This window comes from Coregonus lavaretus (genome assembly GCF_964263955.1).
Source record: "Coregonus lavaretus genome assembly, chromosome: 17".
Taxonomy (NCBI): Eukaryota; Metazoa; Chordata; class Actinopteri; order Salmoniformes; family Salmonidae; genus Coregonus; species Coregonus lavaretus.
The window spans coordinates 21,996,546-22,018,164 of NC_140004.1; the positions used below are offsets into that span (position 1 = coordinate 21,996,546).

Genomic DNA, 21,619 nt, shown 5'->3' on the forward strand with positions numbered 1-21,619 from the left:
ATTAGAGGATATGGAGCGACTTCTAATTGTCCAAGGACCAGGGGGAGCCAGTCTGTGCTCAGATTATGGGTTTATTGTTGGAAATTTCCATCGAAAAGGACCATGAGCTCAAACGTGAAGTTCATAGGAGTGAAGTTTCATATCAAATTGGGTGTCAAATGAAAGCTAAGAGTAGGGTTGCAAATGGAGGGTATATTACTGTAAACCTTTTACGTTTACCAGTAAACTACCAAAATGTTGGTATCTTTCAAGGATTTTATGTTATCTATCACAAGACATCTAGTGGCCCTTTTGGGTACTTCAGATTATCACAGGTGTCTGTAAAAATCTCTGGCCCTCTGTGTGGCCTTATCACATGTAAATACAGTGGGGAGAACAAGTATTTGATACACTGCCGATTTTGCAGGTTTTCCTACTTACAAAGCATGTAGAGGTCTGTCATTTTTATCATAGGTACACTTCAACTGTGAGAGACGGAATCTAAAACAAAAATCCAGAAAATCGAATTGTATGATTTTTAAGTAATTCATTTGCATTTTATTGCATGACATAAGTATTTGATACATCAGAAAAGCAGAACTTAATATTTGGTACAGAAACCTTTGTTTGCAATTACAGAGATCATACGCTTCCTGTAGGTCTTGACCAGGTTTGCACACACTGCAGCAGGGATTTTGGCCCACTACTCCATACAGACCTTCTCCAGATCCTTCAGGTTTCGGGGCTGTCGCTGGGCAATACGGACTTTCAGCTCCCTCCAAAGATTTTCTATTGGGTTCAGGTCTGGAGACTGGCTAGGCCACTCCAGGACCTTGAGATGCTTCTTACGGAGCCAATCCTTAGTTGCCCTGGCTGTGTGTTTCGGGTCGTTGTCATGCTGGAAGACCAAGCCACGACCCATCTTCAATGCTCTTACTGAGGGAAGGAGGTTGTTGGCCAAGATCTTGCGATACATGGCCCCATCCATCCTCCCCTCAATACGGTGCAGTCGTCCTGTCCCGTGTGCAGAAAAGCATCCCCAAAGAATGATGTTTCCACCTCCATGCTTCACGGTTGGGATGGTTTTCTTGGGGTTGTACTCATCCTTCTTCTTCCTCCAAACACGGCGAGTGGAGTTTAGACCAAAAAGCTATATTTTTGTCTCATCAGACCACTTGACTTTCTCCCATTCCTCCTCTGGATCATCCAGATGGTCATTGGCAAACTTCAGACGGGCCTGGACATGCGCTGGCTTGAGCAGGGGGACCTTGCGTGCGCTGCAGGATTTTAATCCATGACGGCGTAGTGTGTTACTAATGGTTTTCTTTGAGACTGTGGTCCCAGCTCTCTTCAGGTCATTGACCAGGTCCTGCCGTGTAGTTCTGGGCTGATCCCTCACCTTCCTCATGATCATTGATGCCCCACGAGGTGAGATCTTGCATGGAGCCCCAGACCGAGGGAGATTGACCGTCATCTTGAACTTCTTCCATTTTCTAATAATTGCGCCAACAGTTGTTGCCTTCTCACCAAGCTGCTTGCCTATTGTCCTGTAGCCCATCCCAGCCTTGTGCAGGTCTACAATTGTATCCCTGATGTCCTTACACAGCTCTCTGGTCTTGGCCATTGTGGAGAGGTTGGAGTCTGTTTGATTGAGTGTGTGGACAGGTGTCTTTTATACAGGTAACGAGTTCAAACAGGTGCAGTTAATACAGGTAATGAGTGGAGAACAGGAGGGCTTCTTAAAGAAAAACTAACAGGTCTGTGAGAGCTGGAATTCTTACTGGTTGGTAGGTGATCAAATACTTATGTCATGCAATAAAATGCATATTAATTACTTAAAAATCATACAATGTAATTTTCTGGATTTTTGTCTCTCACAGTTGAAGTGTACCTATGATAAAAATTACAGACCTCTACATGCTTTGTAAGTAGGAAAACCTGCAAAATCGGCAGTGTATCAAATACTTGTTCTCCCCACTGTATATGAAATAACTAAGATGATCCCCCCCAAAAGAATGACAAACCATCAACTTAATGAATACCATGGTGTTTAAATTAGGGTTTCAGCAAATATCAAATATCAGTAATATTTTTTTTACAAACTTGTATTTTTTTTACTATGTCAATATGTATTTGTTGTCAATGTTCTGGCGTCAATCTGGTGGCAGTTGTGAAAAACGTAAATAGTTGGAAGAGTTGCAGAGTTAATTGAAAATCATTCCATTGTTGATTTGGTACTTTTTTCATTAATTACGCTATTTTCTCTTGAACCATATGGTCAATCTACTAGAAACTCATGGACAATATGGACACAGATATAAAAATGTATACTACTGTATATATTAATAATTTGTAAAAAGTTGTTCAAGTATTAATTACCAAAGTTACGATAGATTGCCATATACTTTCTGTTAATTACCAAAATTACTAAAGATTCTGGTACCTTTAGTAAATTACCAGGAGCTTTTTGGGGAAATGAAGGCCTAGATAGATACATTTTCCAAAAATGTTCCATCTTAAAAATGAGGCATAAGTAAAGGCTTTGATTTCTGGATAAACAGAGGGAAAAGGGGTCTACCAGAAAGTCTTAAAAGGTATTAGGTATTAAAATTGTACAACATTTTTCTCCCCTATTTCGTGATATCCAATTGCTAGTTACGATCGCTGCAACTCTCCAACAGTTGAGACACACTGCTCTCTTAACCTGGAAGCCAGCCGCACCGATGTGTCGGAGGAAACACAGTTCGACTGACGACCGACGTCAGCTTGCAGGTGCCCGGCCCGCCACAAGGAGTCGCTAGAGCGCGATGAGCCAAGGAAAGCCCCCAGCCAAACCCTCCCCTAACCCGGACGGCTGGGCTAATTGTGCGCCGCCGTATGGGGCTCACCTGTCACGGCTGGCTGTGACACAGCCTGAGATTGAACCCCAGGTGGTAGTGGCGCCTCAGCAGACCACTGCGCCACTCGGGAGGCCAAAACACACACATTTTGAAGTAAAGGCCCCTGACAACTAATATCAACACTTGTATTTAGTTTTGGAGAAATTGTTTACCTTCTGTAAGTTAATGAAATATTGCCTTGTAATTCTGTTACCAAAAACCCACATGTCTTTAAGATATTTTTTATGAGGGAGAATAATAAAAGTTCACAGAAGTGCAATGGTAGACCTACCAATTAGTTATAGTGATTTTACTGATATCAATTTTGTTTATGAATTAAGTGATTAAAACTCGCAATTACCCCAAAATCTGTAACAGAATTACTGCAACTGAATTGGCTACAATGGGAAATCATAATAGTCAACAAACTACAATAGTCACCTGCCACTGTCCTCCCTTCCACTGGCATATTGTTATGTTCAGCTGATAATTGTTTTCTTTCTCTTTCTGTCGTCTGGTGATCAAACCAAGAGTGTTAAAACAGTCTGAGTCTGGACAACCCCTCCCTCTCTCTCTCTCTCTCTCTCCAGTTAGTCACCTCTCCCAGCTCTTACTGACACCTACCCATGAGCCCGCTCTCTTTCCATTTACTTTAACCAGCATCCTCACCCACTGAGCACTGACCGACACCGGACGGCCATGGACATTGAAAAGTAGTTGTTGGAGATGCAAAAAGCACAAAGGAACCCTATTACATATGCTGTGGTCCTGTGATAAACTGACACCATTTTGGGATAATGTATGTGCTATCATTTCATTGTGTCTAGGAATTTATATCCATCCATCTCCACGATTATGTCTGTTGGGAAATGTAAATATTGGTGATCAATATCAGAGAGATTTTGTATTCTAGGTCTGATTGCTGCAAAAGAATATATAGCCATCAATTAGAAAGCCTCATATTCACCCTCAATAACAAACTGGTGGACTGAACTGTCTAGCTACATACCGTTGGATTTTGTTTATTATAAAATTAAACGAAAACCGGACGTGCTTGACGAAATCTGGAAATCATATGTTGATCACCTTGGGGAATGTGTTGTATAGTGGATGTTTTGTTTTTGTGTTGTTTGTGGGGTGCTGTGGAAAAACAATAAATAAATAGTTGAAATCAAGTCCACCCTGGCCTTGATGTTAACGTCCACAGACGGACTGGACCAAATCTGAACCTATCATAGACGTATGTTTTACAAGTTTGGATAGCACAGTATAGTGAGTAGAGCACAGTACAGTGAGTAGAGTATAGTACAGTCCAATACAATACAGTAGTACAGTAAAGAAAAGTAGCGTAGAGTGCAGTATATTGTTCTGTACTCTACTGCACTGTACTGAACTCTACTCTGCTGTATTGTACTGCACTGTACTCTGCTGTGCTGCTCTGTGATGTCCAAACTTGTGGAACATGAGGAGAATGACTTTCATATACATAATTATGCATTTCTGTGTAGTACAGATCAGGGACCCATGATGTAATTCTGTTACTGGGCGTAAATGCACTTCACTTACTATAGTTTAATAACCCAAATAAAAATGTTTTAAATCAAGGTGCCATGTCATAGCTGACACCCCATTCTTTCTGCAGAGATCTTTGAATCTTAATGTGGAACAGATATTTAAGAGTTTTTGGAAAACGTGGTTGCATAAAAACCTGAGGGACATTTTACTGTAATTCCGTTACCAAAGTTTGCATCAGCTCAGTTCTTCCACTTTTTAAAAAATGTCTGTGGAAATTGTTAAAAGTTGTCCTTGTTCATAGAGTTGTATGGTTTGTTAAACTTAGAAATCAATGGTTTCTGTTTGGCATACTGGCGTAATTCTGTTACTATGTAATTTACCTGTCTCTCCAATAGCAGGGATATTTAGTATTCATTAAGCACATGTTAGGACTATAATCGAAAGGAACAACATTGACTGAACAGACATGAACACACAGATGTTAATGTTGTATCTAACAATGAGTTTCAATGTGTTTTTACAGGTTGAAAGAGACTTCGAACGAGAATATGACAAGCTCCAAAAGTAAGTTTGTGTGGCCCCAAATGTTAAAGATTTCATTTGTGCTCTGTTTCACATATGTATTGACTGCATCATTATTGCAGCAAGAACCCTCATTGCAGACGAACACTGAACTGACACAGACTACAAAGCATTATGAGGGCTATTTTAAGTGCAGATATTCCATTGATTTGTAGAGGTGAACACACATGCATGTTATTTCTCAGGGCCTTTAGGCTTTCACATCAACATTTAACCTTGAAATAATTGTTTTAATGGGAAAGACAATGTTAGACCCAATCTTTCTCTCTTTTCTGACACCTGCAGAACTGAGTTAGGATAAGTGTTCAAAGCATTCTCTTGCCCGAGACCCTCCGTAAGCTAGCACATAGAAGGCCCTCCCCTGCTGTGTGTCTGAGGTTAAAGAGACTCCCCGAGGGGCCTGCAGACTGAGTGAGAGCGCTTCAGGTTTCGTTGAGTAGGAGACATGGCACCACAATATACCTTACACATTTTACATTTTTAGTCATTTAGCAGACGCTCTTATCCAGAGCGACTTACATTTTCATACTGACCCCCCGTGGGAAACGAACCCACAAACCTGGCATTGCAAGCGCCATGCTCTACCAACTGAGCTACAGGGGACACATGATGAGTAAGAGGAGCAGGCATGTACAGACGTCTTGGCACTCCCCTGATCCATATCAGGAACTCTTAGTGAACGTCATTCTGCCATCTAGCTCTTTGAACTGTTGTTAAATTCAATATTTCTATTCATTTGAGTGGAAATATAACCAGTGTCATTTTAAAGACCTCTCGTGGTCTAATTTGGCAAATTATTTTATCATCCAATGCCTCCCATAGTAAGTCTAGCATCTCTAATCCCAGAGCAGTGTTTGTCTACCTGAGATCAGCTGCTGATTCCAAACTCCTATGGCGTTATACCACAGCAGCAGGGAGTGTAGAGAGGCTGGCTGTTGGCGGCAGTAGAGGGCAAACTGTTGGGTCACACAGGAGCGAGTAGCAGCAGCTGCTCCAGCAGGCATCCATTAACACCTTGTAGAAACGGACCTCTGGCTCACCTGGCCCACATCCAGAAGAGCCCTCCTTAGCCCTCACACTCTCCTGCCTCCCGTCAGCTAACACAGATTGGACAAGGAAATGGGAAAAGTGTTGTTGTTTTTTCAGTCCCCCTCCCTTAATGAATCCCTGAAAACTGATGTGACAGCAGCCTCCTGGGAGTTGCTAAACAGCCCCTCGTTTCCCTTAATTGATATAATGAACGGCACACGATTCAGCCTCCATACTCTCATAATTGCCATTTTAACACCCATCATTTGAATGAATGTGGAGGGATGATTGAAGACATAAATGCTTTTATGACTGAATTTAGTTGACAGAAACAAGAAGCAATCCTAGTATTTTGTATTAGCAAAAGGGAAGTCATAATAATGTGTTTTATATGAAATCAATGCAATTTTTAATCCTGTTGAATGTCCCAGTTTATAGGTTATTTTGTAGGTGTTTATTTGTAGCGTTCAGGTTGGACTGAGATATCCCAGTAAGACTGTCAGTGAAGGCTGTATAGGCATTAGAGGGGTTTGTTCAGGCTGGACATAGTGGACCCTTTTTCTGTACTCTCCCTCTGCCACTCTGCCTACCCTAGCTGCTGAATGCAAACGCATGATCCTACTGTCAGTTTGCTCTGTAGATGCCTAACTGTACTTGGACCGATACTTACCAAATGTTATATGTTGTATTATTGTGATATCCAAGAACCTGAACTGAAAAAACTAAATTTCCCTTACTTTACAGGTTGGAAGATCAGACAAAGAAGCTCCACAAAGACATGAAGAAAAGCACAGAGGCTGATATAGGTGTGCTGTTGACAGTGTTTTATATTTTGGCCAGTCTCTGAATGTTTTTTCCCACTGATCATCTTTTCTTGTACAAATCTCCTTGACGTCATTAGCTTTCTCTCATTTAATTAATCTCTTTCACATGCTTGGCATACATTCACTGACACCTTAATTGTTGTTGCCTATCAGGTTTTTCAGGGACAATGTCTCTTGTGCAATTTTGGAAAATGGGGTTAGCCTATATTCAGTAACCCTTAAAAATAAGCAATGTTTCTCACATTCTTCCTACTCATAGCTTTTAGCCTACATTCTGTTTTACATTTCTGCTGCTAAGAAATATATGTATTTTTTGTTGGAGCTTTTGGAAATGGAAAGGAGCAGTAGCAGAAATTGCCTCTGGTAGCGATCTACTCTGAGGGTGGAGAGGGGAAGGATGGGGGAGTGAGGGGCTTCTTCATTTCCTCTGCTTTGTGCACTGGAATATGGGATGATGCCTCATCAAAGTATCAGAGCTGTCAACATCTCGTTATAATTAATTCATTCCATCTGTTGCACAGGTCCTTTCTCCACCAACTGCCACAAAACAACAAAGAGTGGACCTGCCTGCACAGCACGTTAGCACAGTGTGCTCCACACAGCGTTTCATAACGGCAATCATTTGTCAAGTCTATTTAAAGTAAGACAATGAAATTGTGGGCTCTTCTGAGGCAAGTCCACAAGTCTTCAGAGATAAATCTTTATAGAGTCAGGATATCACTGGCCACAAGCCATTTATACCATTGGCAACACAAATCGTAAAAAATCGAACACACTATGGAATTAAAATGTAACTGTCCAGTGAAAATCACACTTTTAAAAGTTCACATTCTGTTACCTCATACCCAAATAATGTTGTTGACTCGTTCAATACTCGTATTTGTGGCCAAAGTATAAATAGGAGAAAACACTTAATAAACCCCACCTCAAACTTGTATCTTCAAAAATGCTTGCTATTTAAGCAATAATGCACGAGGGGGTGTGGTATGGCCAATATACCACGGCTAAGGGCTGTTCTTAAGCACAACCCAACACAGAGTTCCATGAATACAGCCCTTAGCCATGGTATATTGGCCATATACCACAAATCCCAGAGGTGCCTTATTGCTATTATAAACTGGTTAACAACGTAATTAGAACAGTAAAAATACATGTTTTGTCATACCTGTGGTATATCAGACAGCATATCACGGGTATGAAAAAACATTGGCTGTCAGCCAATCAGCATTCAGGGCTCAAACCACCCAGTTTATAATTCCTCATAGAACATGATGTCATGTTGGCTCATTGGCTGAGTTGGCCAATCAGCGGTCTACTCGCATGAATATTTCTAATGATCGGTATACGCCCACACCATTTTGTTGTTGGGGGACACCCACACCATTCCAACACAGAAAAGCTGCTTTTTTAACACACTTAATTAAAAAAAATTGTAATGTGTCTTTACCCGATCCTAAGAGAGTGTGAATGAGGCCTCAGTTGAGTCTGATGTGGAGTGTTTTATTTTACTTTCCGTCTTATCAACTTCTCTGTGTGTCCCCAGTGCAGCTAATTTATTTTGACAGTGATGCGGTGATCCGATATGCGCTCTGTATCTAAGATAAAGTGGCAGGAGTGCAGATTAACAGTAATTGGCCTTGGCACTATAGAAACATTTGGACAGATTCCCAGTGCTTTTGTGAATATTCATCACAGCAGCCGAGCCCACCACCCTCTCGACTCCCTCCAACTGATGCTGCGCTGCTGCTCTAGCCTACTTTTCCTTTTCGTTTATTGAACTTTTGTGTCTGTCAAATGCCCACAGTGTCAGTCCTGGCATGGGTGCTCACCTCTGCTGCTAGCCATGCCCACCAAGCATGTCTGGGCCAAATAGTCAAACCAGGCCAAACATTAATAATACAGATTGTACAGGTAACTGCCAAAATAATGGGAACACTTGAGTAAATGAGGGATACAAAGTATATTGAAAGCAGGTGCTTTCACACAGGTGTGGTTCCTGAGTTAATTAAGCAATTAACATCCCATCATGCTTAGGGGAAGACTCATGTATAAAAATTCTGGGAAGGCCATTATTTTGGATACCATGGCTATAGGATGACAATACCCCCATCCACAGGGCACGAGTGGTCACTGAATGGTTTGATGAGTATGAAAATGATGTAAACCATATGCCATGGCCATATCAGTCACCAGATCTCAACCCAATTGAACACTTATGGGAGATTCTGGAGCGGCGCATGAGTGTTTACCACCACCATCAAGGAAACACCAAATTATGGAATTTCTTGTGGAAAAATGGTGTTGCGTTCCTTCAATAGTTTCAGACACTTGTTGAATCTGTGCCAAGGTGCATTGAAGCTGTTCTGGCTCGTGGTGGCCCAACACCCTATTAAGACACTTTATTTAGGTGTTTCCTTTATTTTGGCAGTTACCTGTATGTTTCTCCATTCCTCTGTTCTCCATTCGGTTATGGCTTTCTTTTTTTCTTTCTCTATCTCTCTCTCCTTCCCTCCCTCCTTTCCCATTTCCCTCTTTTTCAGGGACAGTTTTACCATGGTAATACTAATATTCTCTGTCTGTTCTATGTCTTTCAGCCATGTCCAAGGCAGCAGTGAAGATCTCAGGGGACCTGCTCAATAACCCCCTGTGTGAACAGGACCAGGCCTTCCTGGAGTCCATGACGGCTCTGGACACAGCCATGAAGAGGATGGACTCCTTCAACCAGGAGAAGGTCAGTGTCAGGACCTGTCTGTGCTCCTCTCCCTCAGCATCACACCACAGCCGAGTTGTTCTCCTAGATTATTTTCCAAGTGGGGTGCATCGAAATTGTCTATTGAAACCAAAATAAACAATATACTCTTTTAGGCAGGGGGCCTATACAATGGTAGAGGAAACCCTCCTCCAGCCTAGCTTTCACAGCTCTACCTATGGGCATTGTATTCAGCATTCTGACAGGTATGCCTCATACGCTCCCTCTCTTCAAACACTCAAAGGGCAGAAACCAAAAGGGTTTGGTTGGCCTAAGTGTATTTTCATCTTTGTCAATATTGCATAACCGTGTGAACGAGAAGAAAGAAATCTCACTCAGTCTCTTTTCTTCTCTTGTCTTCTTTTGAGAGCGTCTCCAGCAGCTCACTGGTCTATTAGATGCTCATCTTTGTCGAATATCAGAGAGCTGTAGATTGGATGCATTTGTGACTCATACTATGGAATAGCTTCACTTGGAAATGTCACAGGCTGTTTTAATGGGATCTGTTCTCTGCATGATCTTCCCCAGTCCCTCTCTGTGAGCAATTCTGCTTCTGCTCTCAGCTCCTTTATGTTATTTGCCATGTGTACTTCACATATTTGATTAATATCATCGCTGCAGGTAATTGCAAAGGAAATCATAGGGTTGGCATTGCATGTGTGTTTCTTCAGGGCATTGCACTGTGAGAGGCATCTCTGTTAAGATAGAGAAGTCAGTCACACAGGGAATCACACTGATCATCAAGAATGAAAAAAACAACAACATATGTACAAGACCTGATTCTACTACAACTTCAGAAGAGTGCTTTTTCCATTAGTGTGCTTTAGACTGGTTTTCCCAGCATCCTTTTATTTGCTGGTGGCTTTACCTTGAGTGACAATGTCCCTCTCTGTAAATATTCTGAAGATCTCTGTGAATTCCTTTCAAGCGCTCAACAACAAGGCATTCTTCCAGCAAAGACTGGACATGCACCACATAAACTGTGCTCAGATGTAATCAAGTTTTACAGTAGCCATTTGGAATGACTGGACAAAGTTAAGTGTGGTGACTGTGCTTGTGGTTCACAGCTTGTGACCTATGGTGGGTCTGTTCTTAGTGGTCTGCCAAGACGAACAGTTCTTCCATTTTGACTGTATTTAAGATGGAATGTCTTCTCAACCTTCTGAAGATTGGAAATGGGTAACATTTTCACACATTTTAACATCAAAATCTTTTCAGCTCAAATTCTGGAATCTTTACAAAAGCAGAAGCACTGCCAATATTTTCTACCCAATTGTTATGAAATGTAGACTATTAAGAGTATCCATTTTCAGTCTGCTATTGTCTTTCCTTCTCCACTTTCCTCTTAGTTAAACAGTGTCAGAACCCTAAAGGGTAGTTAACATCTCTTACTGTTCTCCTCTGAGTCCTCTTCCCTCTGACTACGCTAATAACCTTCATAACCTTCACCTCGGAACAACCTGGGAGGCCAGCTTTGCACTACACAGCACTCAGCTTGCTACTTGAGCTTTCCAAATCATCTTAAATGAGTTTTGAGCTGCGTTGAGTCTTACGGTCAGGAACAGCTAGATGTCAATGTGGTATTGTATTTTTTTCATCCCTGCCGTTTTGTAGGTCAGTAACAAAAGGTGCAGGTTTGCTCTACAGTGTGTAGGAGTGGAGGCGTTGACTGGCTCCATAGGGTGTAATTTCCTTGCTTGGCTTCATGGCCATGGTCTGCTGGACAGGGCTCCAGCCAGGCAGCGTGGAACCAAGTACACTTTCTCACTTCTGGAGGCGAAGCAGTTAGAAAATAATACCAAATACATTATTCTCCATCAAATCGATTCTGGTTGTTTTTGCTTCATGATTTTTAAGTGGCCTTCAGCGAGAGTTTTGACATGCAACCCTTCTGTTATTACAAGATGGTACTTGAGTTTAGAGGCCTCCTTTTTCAGCCAGTCTCAGTCAACAAGATGTTTGACATGAACATGTTCTGCTACAGTATGTCTGTCTGTGCCACATAGCTTGGCATTCGGTAAACTGGTTGAGAGCTGACGGCAAAGCAAAGCGTTTCTAGGCCCTTGGTTGGTTAGTTGGTTCAGTATTTTTGAATATCACCTCAGGAGTCCAGAGTTATTAAAGCCCAGCGCAGCTCACCAGAATCATACTACACAATCTCTCCCTCCAAGCTGGCTGTTCTTCCTTCTGACGGCACCACCAACGACTCAACTGCTCAAGCAAAACAGACACAAAAACAACCACCCTTTGCTCTCCTTAGTGTTGAGACGAGATGATCCGCCGCGGGGGCTGCGATTGAGCGAGCGGATAAAACGTGCAGGGATAATGAAGGCAGCAGTGGCCCAGGCCTGTGTGTTTATTTCTGGGGCTGAGGAGGGCGCGCAGCCCCCCGGCACACTGCTGCTGAAGCCGAGCCCCAGTGAAAATGGCGGCTGAGCAGTAGTGGATGCTCCGTTTGGCGGGGTATTGATTTCCTCCGCGATCTGCGTGTATTTTTGGGAGGCCTGTGTGCCGGGATGACCTCTGCCCCGTGACTCACTCACGGAGACTGCTGCTAGAGCGCCGGCCTCAGGCACTGCTGGGCCTCAGTGGAATAGTTCTGCCCCCCCTCTCTGTGGGAAAGGGCAGAGGGTAGAGGGCACCAGCATGCTTAAGCAAATGTGGTGGTGTTGTTCTCCCTGCTTACTGCATGCACTCACCTCGGCAGCAACGCAGCTTCAGCCTTTTCTCTCTCCCAGGGAGGGGGGATGGTGTGAATATGTAAAACAGAGGAAAATGTGAATTCCCATGTTCTTATTTGTTATTGGTTCTCTTATTTTCCCTCAAACTGCCTTTCGATGCTCTGTTGGTGTGTGTCTGTATGTGTGTGTATGTATATTCTCAGAGACTGTCAGGGCATTGACAAAGCTTTGCTGTTGTACAGTATTTGTTTCTTATGTTCTGTGATTGACTATCCTTCCAATAACTAGTGAATGATTGATTAGTTGTACTAGGCTCATTGTTCTCATGTAGCTGTCACTTCATTGAGTTGTCTTGCCGCTTTTATTTCTCATTAAATGTTTTTAGCGATGCTCTTCACTGGAGTTGTTTGCCGGGTTAACTTAGCGCTCTGTCAGAGATGTAGATCTACGAGTCATTTTGAATCTGCAATGTAAATTACTCTGTAAACTTTATTAATTGTGTGCCAACTTCTGTCGATGAGACTTTGGCGCCCGGGCTGGAGGCCTCGAGATGAGATGTTAATTTACTTCCACTTAACAAAGCCCCCCTCCCTCCCTTTTGGCTCCGGCAACGAGAAGGAGAATGCAGGAAAATATAAACTGTTATTGTTAAAATGTTTGTTTGCAAAGAACTTTCATCTTGTAAGGCAGCCCACCCTCCGCAGGATTTGAAATCAGTGGGGCTTTGCTTTCATGTCCATCCCCTGACAGTTGCATCATTTTGTATTGTTCAGCTCGATGAATATTCAGGGCTTTCTCCTCGGGGCTTGTGTACAATAAAAGAGTCAAAGTCACAAAAGTTTCTTTGCAACCCGCCTCACCTCCCTCCCCTCTATTGTCTTGAGTGCTCTGTTTGAAAATACACAATTGTTGATTGTTTGTGTGGATGTTTTATCATGCTGTTAATGAGTGGGACTTGGAGCTATTTTGTTCAACTTAAAGTAATTCACTTTGACAACAAATTTCAATTAATTTCAATTAATAAAGAAAGACATTCACTTTCATTTAAGAGAAGTACTGTACTTTAAATTAACGTTTGACCGTGTCTGTTCGTCCATAGGTGAACCAGATCTCGAAGACGGTGGTCGATCCTCTGAAAAAGTACGTGTCTATCTGGACCTGCACCTCTCTCATTGTCCGCATATTTTTTATACATCACAAGCAACAGCTGCTGTGTCTTAAAGTTGCTCTGTCTGTAGAGTGGGAAGGAGCACACACTAAAGGGGAGTTGGACCTTAGCACTATCTCCAGAAGGCTCTGTAATAAAGCATAGTAGATAGTAAAACTGGACTGGGGAGTGAATGGGGCTGCTGTGGTGGTGTGTGTCTGGAAGAAAGTTTACTTGGCTCTCCTTCCCTACACTCGCCCCCGTCCGTCCCAGCACTACACTACACACACACACACACACACACACACACACACACAGTGCAGAGGCGGTAGAGGGAGTGGCCAGGCTGGGAGCAAGGATCCCACCCGTCTTCCGTAGTACTTGTTAAGGTCCTGCTTCCTCCTGCTGACCCCTCCCCGGAGGCAGTTTTTTGGAGCGGGGTGTGTGTTTGAAAAAGAGAGACGCAATGTGCTTGCCAGTGTCTGTCTGGTGAATTTGTGTGTGTTTTAACTTTTGTTTATAACATCAAATCGGTCTGAAATCCCTGCTCTTTTCATATCAAACCCTTGACAAAGTGAAAACTTTGATGGAACATATGAATGCTATGAGTTAGTGTATGTGTGCATGTGCTATTGGTCTCTTCCTGGTGTGTTCTGGTGGTGGAGCTGTGACAAGATGGAATGGTTCTAATTTCCTCTTCCTGGTGGGTGGCAGGCGGACGTGTGGGCAGGCCCTGAATATGGCAGAGGGCCCAGCTTCCTGGGCCAAGGGCAGGAGATTGGCTGGAGAGCAGGACTGTCTCAGGACAGTACACACACACCGCATTGGACAAACATTTTGGGGAGTCACTATACTAACAGGATGGGCTCTGAGGCCAGATGAAGTTAGTCACTCACTTATATGAGATTGAAATAAGTCAGGAAGTAGTAGGTTTAGTCCTGCATGCATAAACAATGGTTTAAGATGGGGAATACAAGCCGTCAGCCCTTTTGCTGTTTATGGCTTTGAAGCACAGCGTAATGTAATTAATCATCAAAGTATAGAGGACTTATCTATTAAGCCATACATTAAGCTTCCATTAGAAATACAATTCCATTAGTCCACCAGTAACTGAATGTTAATCATTGTTTCTTAAGTCTCAATACTGTTTTTATGTCGATCTGTAAGAACGTGTGGAATCTTAAATGGAACAGAGAATGGCCTGAGCCTGGAAAGTCTCTTAATGGAGGGTTTTATTTGTCCCTTCAATGGGCTGTGTGTGTACGTGCCGGCGGGTGTGTATTCACATTTAGGCCACACTTAGTTGGGTCATTAACACTCACTGTATTAACACATCCAGGAAATAATGAGCTCAAAAAGGTCACTCTCTCCTCCCCACTCTCCCTTTCTTTCTCTTCCTCACGCTTTCTCTCTGTCCCTCTCCATCTCTCTCCCTCTCTCTTTATCTGTCTCCCTCTTCCTCAGTCTCTCCCTTTATCTGTCCCTCTCCATCTCTCTTTATCTGTCTCCCTCAGTCTCTCCCTTTATCTGTCTCTCTCCCTCGCTCTCTCCATATCTCTCACTCTTTCTCTCTCTCAGTCCCTCTCTCTTTGTCCCTCTCTCCTAGCCATGAATTCCATCCATTCAGCGGGGTCAGTGAATGACATCAGTCTGTTTATGTGGAGGGAGGGGGGTGCTGTTATCTGGGCCTCCTAGCCCAACCCTTTCTGCTCCATTGCTCTTTTGTGTGAGACTCAAGGCAGCCCTGTTGTAAGACCTGTGCTCTGGCCCAAGCAGTAGCAGGGCAAACCAGCACTGCTCCTTTAACCTAGCAGGGCTGGGGAAGAAATTGACTGCCCCGACACTGGTTCATTTACCCTGCTTTGGGAGTTACTCAAGGTGCTGTTGGATTTCTGTCATTGTCAAATAGTAGCAATTAGATGTGTTTAAGGGGGTGACTCAAAATGACGTAGCCTGTAAACTAGCCTACGTTTTAATTTTGAGTCACATAAATATTGTTATGTTTTTACGTTCAGTCAAGACTCAAGCCAACACATTTCTAACCCCCACAAAACTTTCTCAAAAGCCTTATCTGGGGGGTTGTCTACTCTTGCCTTTTATATCTGGTGTATCAGGTATCTAGCTTGCGTTAGTCCTCTCACTTTCGATCAACAGAGACTAAGCATAAGGCATGTTGCGGCAGAGCAAACCTTCCCTCTATAAAACAGGTTCTGCTGGCACGTATTCAACATACTGTCTTTACCCTTTTAGTTTACACAAAGCTTAGCCTAGCCTACACAAGACACAACAAAAGCATAAACGCAACATGCAACAATTTCAAAGATTTTACTGAGTTACAATTCATATAAGGAAATCAGTCAATTGAAATAAATTCATAAGGCCCTAGTCTATGGATTTCACATGACTGGGAATACAGATATGCATCTGTTGGTCACAGATACCTTTAAAAAAAGGTAGGGGAGTGGATCAGAAAACCAGTCAGTTTTCTGACTACAGTGGGGGGAAAAAGTATTTAGTCAGCCACCAATTGTGCAAGTTCTCCCACTTAAAAAGATGAGAGAGGCCTGTAATTGTCATCATAGATACACATCAACTATGACAGACAAAATGAGAAAAAAAATCCAGAAAATCACATTGTAGGATTTTTTATGAATTTATTTGCAAATTATGGTGGAAAATAAGTATTTGGTCAATAACAAAAGTTTCTCAATACTTTGTTATATACCCTTTGTTGGCAATGACACAGGTCAAATGTTTTCTGTAAGTCTTCACAAGGTTTTCACACACTTGCTGGTATTTTGGCCCATTCCTCCATGCAGATCTCCTCTAGAGCAGTGATGTTTTGGGGCTGTCGCTGGGCAACACGGACTTTCAACTCCCTCCAAAGATTTTCTATGGGGTTGAGATCTGGAGACTGGCTAGGCCACTCCAGGACCTTGAAATGCTTCTTACGAAGCCACTCCTTCGTTGCCCGGGCGGTGTGTTTGGGATCATTGTCATGCTGAAAGACCCAGCCACGTTTCATCTTCAATGCCCTTGCTGATGGAAGGAGGTTTTCACTCAAAATCTCACGATACATGGCCCCATTCATTCTTTCCTTTACACGGATCAGTCGTCCTGGTCCCTTTGCAGAAAAACAGCCCCAAAGCATGATGTTTCCACCCCCATGCTTCACAGTAGGTATGGTGTTATTTGGATGCAACTCAGCATTCTTTGTCCTCCAAACACGACGAGTTGAGTTTTTACCAAAAAGTTATATTTTGGTTTCATCTGACCATATGACATTCTCCCAATCCTCTTCTGGATCATCCAAATGCACTCTAGCAAACTTCAGACGGGCCTGGACATGTACTGGCTTAAGCAGGGGGACACGTCTGGCACTGCAGGATTTGAGTCCCTGGCGGCGTAGTGTGTTACTGATGGTAGGCTTTGTTACTTTGGTCCCAGCTCTCTGCAGGTCATTCACTAGGTCCCCCCGTGTGGTTCTGGGACGTTTGCTCACCGTTCTTGTGATCATTTTGACCCCGCGGGGTGAGATCTTGCGTGGAGCCCCAGATCGAGGGAGATTATCAGTGGTCTTGTATGTCTTCCATTTCCTAATAATTGCTCCCACAGTTGATTTCTTCAAACCAAGCTGCTTACCTATTGCAGATTCAGTCTTCCCAGCCTGGTGCAGGTCTACAATTTTGTTTCTGGTGTCCTTTGACAGCTCTTTGGTCTTGGCCATAGTGGAGTTTGGAGTGTGACTGTTTGAGGTTGTGGACAGGTGTCTTTTATACTGATAACAAGTTCAAACAGGTGCCATTAATACAGGTAACGAGTGGAGGACAGAGGAGCCTCTTAAAGAAGAAGTTACAGGTCTGTGAGAGCCAGAAATCTTGCTTGTTTGTAGGTGACCAAATACTTATTTTCCACCATAATTTGCAAATAAATTCATTAAAAATCCTACAATGTGATTTTCTGGATTTTTTTCCCAAATTTTGTCTGTCATAGTTGACGTGTACCTATGATGAAAATTACAGGCCTCTCTCATCTTTTTAAGTGGGAGAACTTGCACAATTGGTGGCTGACTAAATACTTTTTTTCCCCACTGTAACCTGTGCCCCCGCACATTGACTCTGTACTGGTACCCCCTGTATATAGCCTTGCTACTGTTATTTTACTGCTGCTCTTTAATTATTTGTCATTTCTTTTAATTATTTTTTACGAATCAATTTTTTTACTTAACACTTATTTTTCTTAACTGCATTGTTGGCTTGTTAGTAAGCATTTCACTGTAAGGTCTACCTACACCCGTTGGCGCATGTGACAAATAACATTTGATTTGATCTGATGTGACCACTCTTTGCCTCATGCAGCGCAACACATCTCCTTTGCATAGAGTTGATCAGGCTGTTGATTGTGGCCTGTGGAATGTTGCCCCACTCCTCTTCAATAGCTGTGCGAAGTTGCTGGATATTGGCAGGAACTGGAACAATGGGCCTCAGGATCTTGTCACGGCATCTCTGTGCATTCAAGGTGCCATTGATAAAATGCAATTGTGTTCGTTGTCCATAACTTATGCCTGCCCATACCATAACCCCACCGCCACCATGGGGCACTCTGTTCACAACATTGACATCAGCAAACCGCTCGCCCACACAACGCAATACACGCTGTCTGCCATCTGCCCGGTACAGTTTAAACCGGGATTCAAATCAAATCAAATCAAATCAAATCAAATTGTATTGGTCACATGCGCCGAATACAACAGGTGCAGACATTACAGTGAAATGCTTACTTACAGCCCTTAACCAACAGTGCATTTATTTTAAACAAAAAAGTAAGAATAAAACAACAACAAAAAAGTGTTGAGAAAAAAAGAGCAGAAGTAAAATAAAGTGACAGTAGGGAGGCTATATATACAGTAAAATAAAGTGACAGTAGGGAGGCTATATATACAGGGGGGTACCGTTGCATAGTCAATGTGCGGGGGCACCGGCTAGTTGAGGTAGTTGAGGTAATATGTACATGTGGGTAGAGTTAAAGTGACTATGCATAAATACTTAACAGAGTAGCAGCAGCGTAAAAAGGATGGGGTGGGGGGGCAGTGCAAATAGTCCGGGTAGCCATGATTAGCTGTTCAGGAGTCTTATGGCTTGGGGGTAGAAGCTGTTGAGAAGTCTTTTGGACCTAGACTTGGCACTCCGGTACCGCTTGCCGTGCGGTAGCAGAGAGAACAGTCTATGACTAGGGTGGCTGGAGTCTTTGACAATTTTGAGGGCCTTCCTCTGACACCGCCTGGTATAGAGGTCCTGGTACACTTCTCCAGCGTGCCAGTGGCCATTGAAGGTTTGAAGGTGAGCATTTGCCCACTGAAGTCTGTTACGACGCTGAACTGCAGTCAGGTCAAGACCCTGGTGAGGACGACAAACACGCAGATTAGCTTCCCTGAGACGATTTCTGACAGTTTCTGCAGACATTCTTCAGTTGTGCAAACCCACAGTTTCATCAGCTGTCCAGGTGACTGGTCTCAGACGATACTGCAGGTGAAGAAGCCGGATGTTGAGGTCCTGGGCAGGCGTGGTTACACGTGTTCTGTGGTTGTGAGGTCAGTTGGACATACTGCCAAATTCTCTAAAACAACGTTGGAGGCGGCTTATGGTAGATAAATTAACATTAAATTATCTGGCAAGAGCTCTGGTGGACATTCCTGCAGTCAGCATGCCAATTGCACACTCCCTTAACTTGAGACATCTGTGGCATTGTCTTTCATTGTCCCCAGCACAAGGTGCGCCTGTGTAATGATCATGCTGTTTAATCAGCTTCTTGATATGCCACACCTGTCAGGTGGTTGGATTATCTTGGCAAAGGAGAAATGCTCACTAACAGGGATGTAAACAAATTTGTGCAAAACATTTTAGAGAAATAAGCTTTTTGTATGTATGGAAAATCTTTTAGTTCAGCTCATGAAACATGGGTCCAACACTTTACATGTTGCATTTATATTTTAGTTCAGGATACTTTGTATTTTCATTACTCATAAATAATGCATATTTTGTGATTGAGTCATCTTGGCTTTCACCGTGTTAGTCCCTCATTTCATAGACAGTGAGACATGGGAGGTGAACATATTCTTAGAGATACCTTTTGTTATTTTAGTAATGTGAAATTGACGGTGTTAAGTGGAGCGGTCAGTCAGCCTGCCAGACTAAGGTTACTCCCAGGTCTCTGGTCAGCTCCGGCTGGGCTGTTTGGTCCAGACTGGGGCTTGGCTGGCTGACTGGTTGTGTCGGTCCGGCTGTGGATCAGCTTGTCATAAACAAGCTCTCTCGACAAGTTGCTATTTTCGTCCACCTGCTATTTTCAGCCAGCCACCACACCCTAAATGACCTGTCACACAGACAGTGGTAGTGTGCCCTTGGTCCAGCGGAGCCTGGGCTAGACGAGGCCGGAGTAAATATAGGCTGGTCTGGAGCTGACCGGTCAGTATGTGGAAGTCAGTCCAGAGACATCTAGGGAAATGTCCAGGCCAGCCAGCGATCCAGCCCAAACTATCATTACGCAGCGTGTACAGTGACCTTCAAACACAGCCACTGTCACTCCACTACATGTCAGTTACAGCTGAGTCAGACAGGCTCCCACAGAGCTCCTCTTTAGACAGTCTGAACACAACACAGACACATTGGCATCCTCTTGGAGCTCTACCTCTAGATATAACAGCAATGGGACAGTGAGGAGATCATTAGTGTGGAAGGATCAACTCTTATATCGGCTCACACAGGTATTCTCTCAGTCACATCGTTAAGAGAAAGAAAGCTGTGGTCCTGACTGTCGCCACTACCAGATACCTCCTACCTACAATGTGATCATGTGTGAGGGTGACCTAAATGCTGTCATTACTACTCTATTGTGTTACTGTAGTCTGAAGTGAGCGCATCAGACATCATGGCACCTCATGACACCATGCAGAGGTGGTGTGAGGTGATGTGCCCTGGTGGAGGAGAATGCGGTCAGCCTTTGTGCCTTTAATGAGCCAGTGTGGTGTGTAATGTTGTCATGGACCAATGGAATCGTATCACTGCGCTCGTGCCTAGAGGGCGGTTGCATAATCCCCTGGCACTCAAGTATCTGAACACTACACTGGAGCAGGAGGCAGATAGTAAGCTACTAGAGGAAGGCTTCCACCCTGGGCTGCCTGCCTGCCGTAAACTGGGCCAAAGTGATGTTTTATAAATGGAGGGAGAGCGTGGGCCGTAGGGCTGGGCTCTGTGACGTCGCCAAAATGATACAGGGCCGCTCCCTTCTCAACTTCCTGTGGGAAACAATCCACAGCTTGTCTGAGGCTGAGCCCAGGTCACGTCACACTGCCCACCTCCCACCGGCCCACCCCCTCACAGGGCTTACTCTGCTCTACTCTGTGTTGAGGAAGACTGCATTTCACAACCTCTTGTCAGGTCCATTGTCAATTCCCTTCACCGGTTGCATAGGAAGTAAAGGGAAATGAGGATTGGCTCATTGTTTGAGGAAAAAGTGAATCACTGGCACACTTTACAATAGTGAGAGTAGCAGACGTTCAAGGAACTATGCTATAGCTAGCTACAGCCTGTATGAAATCATCTCAGATGATTCATAGAAAAACAAAGCAATGTCATCAGGTTATTAAACTTGCATTAGACCTGTGTAAATAAACATGCATGGTGAATATGACACCTGTCTTAGTGTGCCTATATATAATCACACAAAGTATATTAAAGTGCTCTCAAATGTGTGAAAATCCAGGTATCTAGTTGGACATCTCCAACATTGACACTTGGTTAGATTTTCTGACTAAACAGGTTGGCAACCATTTTTGTTTTCTAGTTTGGAAAATGTTAATCTATTGCAAAAGAAGTGGCGTAGCTGCATTTCTGCACTGTATTTCCCCAATAAAAGCAGAATGCACAGAACCAGTGTGTTGGAGCAAAGTAAGTCCCAGGATGAGGCACAGACTTCTGTTGCTAAGTTACAGATGAGTGTTTCCTATTTTTAGTACCTAAGACAAGGATTCTCTCTGAAAGAATGTATTTTCATTTTGAATAACATAATTGAAACCGAATGAGTTGTTTCATGCCATTTGCACTAGAGTAATTCAATATTAGATTTTCAAACAACAAAGGAGGACAGTGATTCCAGTCTACACTAAGATGTCTCCTACTTGAGGGCTCTTTTCTGTGCTGCATGCGTATCGATCCAGGAGACCTCACACAAGCACC

General features: G+C 43.3%; 1 protein-coding gene across 2 annotated transcripts in view; it reads left to right on the top strand.

Annotated features, from left to right (window-relative positions):
• Nucleotides 1–21,619, top strand: part of LOC311144450 (bridging integrator 3-like) — a 41,732-nt gene that overhangs the window by 8,453 nt on the left and 11,660 nt on the right. For both annotated transcript variants that reach the window (XM_084180469.1, XM_084180470.1), the window contains exons 3-6: nt 4,897–4,937; nt 6,729–6,790; nt 9,403–9,539; nt 13,338–13,378. In XM_084180469.1, the coding sequence (XP_084036595.1) occupies nt 4,897–4,937; nt 6,729–6,790; nt 9,403–9,539; nt 13,338–13,378 (281 nt within the window). The remainder of the gene's footprint in view (nt 1–4,896; nt 4,938–6,728; nt 6,791–9,402; nt 9,540–13,337; nt 13,379–21,619) is intronic.